The sequence below is a fragment of the Ranitomeya imitator genome, chromosome 4, assembly GCF_032444005.1.
Source record: "Ranitomeya imitator isolate aRanImi1 chromosome 4, aRanImi1.pri, whole genome shotgun sequence".
Lineage (NCBI taxonomy): Eukaryota > Metazoa > Chordata > Amphibia > Anura > Dendrobatidae > Ranitomeya > Ranitomeya imitator.
The window spans coordinates 696,738,123-696,744,522 of record NC_091285.1 but is presented as its reverse complement, the minus strand read 5'-3'; the positions used below and the strand labels follow the sequence as shown (position 1 = coordinate 696,744,522).

Sequence of the window (6,400 nt, the reverse complement as noted above, 5' to 3'; positions counted from 1 at the left end):
CGGTCGATACCCAACTTTTCGCGATAATCGGCCGATTCCACTCGACTCGACTTCTAAGATAGTCGGGTTTCGCGAAACACGGCTCGACTCTAAAAAGGTCAAGGTCGCTCAACCCTAGTGGAAACAGATTGCCATGGGGATGGTAGGGGGAAAGGTTGCAGTAAGGAAGCTGCATTTGAAAGTCTCAATGTCTGGGTATTGGTCCAGGGATATGTTTAGATCTTTGCATATTTTTCAGATTTCTAATTCAGGCTTCTAATTTTTTGTCTTCAGTAATAATCTATATCCCAAATGGAAATAGCCATCAGTATTGTAATTTTTTTCTGGAGAAATGCCTCGGAGAATGGTTTAAGTAATTGACGTTTCTTCAGAGTGATTGCTGAAAGGTCCTGGAAAAGTTTGAAGTATGATCCTTTGAAATTGATTTCCTGCGCTTCTCTAGTGCATTTTAGTATCAGGTCTTTGGTGCGAAAGTCTAGGAATCTGCATAGTACATCTCGAGGTGGATGTCCTTGTTTAGGCTTAGGGCACAGCGCCCTATGTATTCTTATGATTTCAATGTCATGGGGATCTTTTTCCAAGAGGAGTGATTAGAAGGTTGCTGCCTTGTTTAGAGCATCAGAGGTGATAGATTCTGGTAGACCTTTTATTCAAATGTTATTCCTGCACTCTTTGTTTTCATGGTCTTCTAGTGTGGAATAGACAATTTGCACTTGTTCCTCTTGGGCTTTGATACAGGATAGGATGGCGTTAGAGGGTTCTGTATAGCTGGCCTGTGCACTTTCCAGAGACTCTAGTCTATCACCTTGTTGAGATATTTCTTGTTTGATATCGGTTACTTCTTTTCCAATTGGTTCTAAGGCTTTGGATGAGATTTGCTTGATAAAGGAACAGGTCACTGGCTGGTCTTTGCAACTAGAGCCAATATCAGAGTCACTCTCCATATCTGTATCCGTTTCTGCCTCTGGTGCCGAGTTAGGCAACTTTCACACATCCGTCGGTACGGGGCCATCGCAAACCGGGGGCAGCAGATGCAGTTTTACAATGCATCCGCTGCCAATTGCGATGAGCGGGGAGGAGGGGGCAGAGTTTCGGCCGTGCATGCGCAGTCGAAAATGGCAGACACGTCGCACGAAAAACCTTTACATTGAACATTTTTTGTGCATCGCGTCCGCCAAAAACACGACGCATCCGTTGCACGACAGATGCGACGTGTGGCCATACGTCGCAATGCGTCGCTAATGCAAGTCTATGGAGAAAAAACGCATCCTGCGGGCACATTTGCAGGATGCGTTTTTTTCTCCATTGCGACGGAGGCCAAACGACGCAATTGTGAAAGTAACCTTAGTTGGATAGTTTTTTTAACAGCGCTGGGGGTTGTGAGGTGCTTTTTAAAGTATTTGTCTAGGTCTGATTGAGTGGCTAGAATGTTTGCTTTGGTTGATCTGGGCGTTTTAGCACTGCACTTAACCATTGTGTGGTATGTTGGAATATGAAGAAAGCTTCTAATTCCTCCCCTAGCTAGCAGCAGGGGTTTTTAGAAAATCATTACGCTAGGGTTTTAGCAGGGTAGTGAAAATGTCAGTTCAAACATTGGGAGGAAAGCCCTATAGGCCACAGGAGTATTAATAGTATTCAGTAAAAAATAGATCTTTTAGTGGCCACAGGAAGGCAGCATAAGACCGTCAAATTGTAATGAGACAGTTCTGGATCCCTGGTTGTCAATTTCAATATAGAAAAAAGAAAAGGAAGGGCTCCAATGTCAGTTGAATAATAGTTCTGTGTATGGTTCCATAGGTGTTAGCCCCGGGTTGTCAGATATGAGAGTTTTTGTGCCCAGTGGATCAGGGTATGGGGCAGCAGTAGAAGGCTGGAGTCTGAGCTGCTTCCTCTCCAGCACCGAGAGCAGGTGGGTCCCCTGCAGCTAGGCGAGGGTTAAAGATGGTGCCGGTATTGCCAGGAAATCTGCCGGTGCTGTTGTATCTCCCGCAGAAATTAACTATATAGGGGACCTCTGCCAGGCTATGTGATGCACGGGGCACAGAAGTGAACGGCTTACCGGAGCCTGCACCGCACCTGTGAGTGATCCTCCATCCTTGCCTGGGCATTCCTCATGCACGCGCCGGACGGATAATGGAGACGGCCTCACTCCGCAGAGGCGAGGTGTCGGAGTGGCTGATTCACCAGTGCCTATAGTGACGGCGGGGAGCCGGTTCCGGCGAGTGGTGAGAATAATTGGGGGGTTGTGGCTGGGTATGTAGTGGGCGGTACCTCTCAGTAGCCATCTTTGTTTGTGGCCCGCCATTGTATGCTGGCTTTAAGATGGCGCTTCCGCACACTGCTGTCTTTTCCACTAGGCTGAAATACAGGTCCAGAGCTGACCAAGAAGGGCTCACCGCTTCTCCATGGGTTGGTTATCGTGGGTAGATCCACTCAGGGAGTTAGAATGTCGCAGATGGGGCAATAATCTTAATAAATTCTTGTTAAGTGCAGGAGCTCTTTGCCGGTGTAACTGTTCTCTTGTACATCCAGGCCACAATCCCTGTCAGCACTCTCATTTGATCAAGCAGTCGGGCGTTTGTAACACACAATTCTGTTCCTGCCTGGGGGTGTGCATCATAGAGATGGCGGGAATGAAGAAAACGCTAATCAGGGCGGTTAATCCATTTATTGATTAGATTTTCAACTATTTCAGATCTGTACGTAATAGGAAGACCCACCTATAATAGTAAATGTCAGTCCCAACGGCATAAAACAATGAACTTGTGACACTATAGAAAATGTGGCTTACATTAGAATAAAAGCTTATTATTACTTATGATTCAGAAGGATCTAGATAAGCATGAATAATGGGCAGCAATGGCATATCACAGGAGAAATGCAAGATTCTACATCTATTTAAGAAAAAACAAAAATTACATCTATTGAATTGGAGGAATAGAACAAAGCAACAGCATGTGTGAAAAAGACTTGGGTATACTAATAGATCACAGACTGCACATGAGTCAACAGTGTGATGCAGCAGCAAAACAAAATACACAGTTCTAGGATGTATTAACAGAAGCATAAAGTCTAGATCATATGAAGTAATTACCCCCCTCTATTCCTCCTTGGGCCACACATTTTAAAAAAGATATTGAAAAAATGGAGTCAGTTCAGAAAAGAGCTACTAGGATGGTGAGCGGTCTGCAAAGTGTGTCCTACGAGGAATGGTTAAAGGATCTGGGAATGTTTAGCTTGCACAAAAGAAGGCTAATAAGAGACTTAACAGCTGTCTACAAATATCTGAAGGGCTGTCACAGTGTAGAGGGATCATCAGTATTCTAATTTGCACACGTAAACTTGAGAATCAATGGAATGAAACTGAGAGGGAGAAGATACAGTTCAGATATTACAAACAAAACATTTTGACACTGAGGGTGATCAGTCAGTGGAACAGGCTGCCATGAGAGGTGGTGAGTTCTCCTGAAATGGAAGTCTTCAAACAGAGGCTGGACAAAGATGGTTTAGTGACTCCTGAATTGAGCAGGGGGTTGGACACAATGATCATGGAGGTCCTCTCCAACTCTAATGTTCTATTCTATGATATCTTGATATATGTAGCAATCTATAGTTTCAGTAAATACTGTTCACTTATGTACCAATGAACAAGGTTATAGAAGCACTCCTCTTCCCATCAAAGATGGGATCTTAATATATTAAAGATATCCATCAAAGATGGATCTTAATATATTGCAATTATCATATAATACAGCACTGTATGTGTACAATTGCTCATTTTTCCTTTCTATCCAGTTAATTCTTCTTCCTTTTTCTATATAGAACTTAGAATGATTCAGCTTGTCAGTCTTTTTTGTGATGTCATAGATCTAAAAGAAAAGAAAAAAGGAATTGTGTAAAAAAAAAAGAAAATATGAAAAGTACTGAAAAAAATGTTGTCGTTGAATCTTCTCATCCGTGATTTATTGTGAATATTCTGTCACGAAAATCCAGAAGACAAATCTATAGTTCCTCCCTTTTCCCATCTGGAAATACAGTAATCAGCTAAGATAGTCTCATGAATATGTCTGCTGCATTTAAGTATATCCTCAGCATTTTCTGAACATTTGTTGAAGAGCTCTCCTGATCTCCTGATTCCTCAGACTGTAAATGATGGGATTCATCATTGGAGTCACCACAATGTACAGCAGAGATAAAAACTTGTTTGTGCTCAATGATTTGTCACTGGATGTTGGCATATAAATTATGAAGAGAGTTCCATAGTAGAGGCATACAGTGGTGAGATGGGAGCCACATGTGGAGAAGGCTTTTGACAAGCCACTGGTGGATGAAAGGGTCTTTATGATGAAGAAAATACTCAAATAGCTGATAAGAATTAAAGCAAAAGGTATGACACCGCTAATGATGTCTGCTACAGAGTCAACCAAAGTCACGAGGTAAATGTCGGAGGTAGTCAATTCAAGAAGTACCCTGAAGTCACAGAAGAAGTGATCTATTTCATTGTTACCACAAAACTCGAACTGCCAAACAAAAATAACCTCAAAGTTAAAGACAAAGTTAAAAATCCAGGCGCCAAGAACCATCTTGAAGCAAACATGAGGTTGCATTATGGAATTGTAGCTCATCGGGCTGCAAATGGCCAAGTACCGATCATAAGACATTATAGTGAGCAGATTAATCTGGCTAAAACCAAACATGAAGAACATATGGAGCTGGAAGATGCAGCTCCTCACTGGCACCTCCTTCATGTCATATAGAATTATATTTAACATCATGGGCACAGTGGTCGTAGTGGAAAGGATGTCGGCTACAGCTAGATGCTTGAGAAAGAAGAACATTGGGGTATTGAGGTTGTGATTGGTGGAAACCAACACTATAATAAGGAGGTTTCCAGCCAGTATTATCAGGTAAGAGAAGAAGAAAAGGAGGAAGAGCAGAAATTTATATTTATATAGACCTGTAAATCCAAGGATCAGGAACTCTGTGACTTCAGTCTGGTTGACGTCACACATTTTCAATGAATACACTAAAAACAAGAAAAACTGATTGAAGTCTCTTTCTTGTGTAAGGATTTCACTCACTCAGCTGCGACGGCTGACACTCAGGAGACGTGTTCCTTTAAAGTTCACTGGGTTTATTGCTTCATAAACCATGTGGCAAATAACAGAAAGCAAAATGGGCCTTTGGTTCAGGCAAAGAAAAGCAAGTGTCCAGTTCATCCGGCTCAGTCCTGAAGCCGTAACACACTCAGGAGGGTTTCACCTCCACACATATCTGCTGTGTAAAGGATTAGCCAGTCTTATATAGAGCTAACCCCACCCAGTAATCTATCACATGATTAGCCATGTGGTCTGACATTACCACAGGTCCTGAAACACATATACAAGATTATGTGCAAGAAAGGAATACTCCGGGCTACATTACAGCAACCAGGCACTTATGTGGCACATACCTCCCATCGACTACAAACCCTTTAGCCATGCTACATACCTCCCCCCTCTGCCTAAAGCCGTGGGGCTTGGCACTTTCCCCCACTAAACAAGGGATTCTCGATAGGGCATCCGCATTACCGTGCAGCTTTCCGGCCCTATGTTCCACATGGAAACTGAAGTCCTGCAGGGCTAAGAACCAACGGGTGACTCTAGCATTTCTTCCTTTTGTTTCTCTCATCCACCTAAGCGGGGCATGGTCAGATACCAGTCTAAATTTACGTCCCAGCAGATAGTACCGCAATGTGTCCACTGCCCATTTTATGGCCAAGCACTCCTTCTCAACGACTGAGTAGTTCTTTTCAGATGAGGACAGCTTCCTACTCAGATAGAGAACAGGATGCTCCTCCCCATGTAGTTCTTGGGAAAGGACTGCTCCCACCCCAACATCTGAGGCATCTGTCTGAAGAATAAACTCTTTCTTGAAGTTTGGGGCCATCAGAACGGGTTGCTTACACAAAGCGTTTTTCATTTCTTGGAAGGCTGACTCTGTTTCTTCGGACCACTTAACCATTACTGATTTTGTCCCTTTTAGCAGGTCAGTCAGAGGCGCAGCCATCGTGGCGAAGTTTGGGATGAACCTCCTGTAATATCCCACGATTCCCAGGAAGGCTTTAACTTGTTTCTTGGAAACTGGTTTTGGCCATGTTTGGATTGCCTCCACTTTATTGATTTGGGGTTTTATTTCTCCATGACCCACTATGTATCCAAGGTACTTAGCTTCTTCTTTACCCAAGGCGCACTTCTTCGGGTTTATAGTAAATTCGGCCTCTCTTATAGCATCCAACACCGCTTGGACTTTCTCCAGATGACTCTCCCAGTCCGGGCTAAAGATGACGATATCATCTAGGTACGCAGCAGCGTAGGCCTTATGGGGTGCAAGGACTCTATCCATAGCACTCTGGAAGGTC

At 43.4% G+C, this 6,400-nt stretch overlaps 1 protein-coding gene across 1 annotated transcript; it reads right to left on the bottom strand.

The window, feature by feature from the left end:
• Positions 1-4,088: 4,088 nt before the first annotated feature.
• LOC138674754 (olfactory receptor 7C1-like) lies at positions 4,089-5,012 on the bottom strand. The gene has a single exon (XM_069762570.1). The coding sequence runs from the start codon at positions 5,010-5,012 to the stop codon at positions 4,089-4,091; it is 924 nt and encodes a 307-aa protein (XP_069618671.1).
• Positions 5,013-6,400: the final 1,388 nt, after the last annotated feature.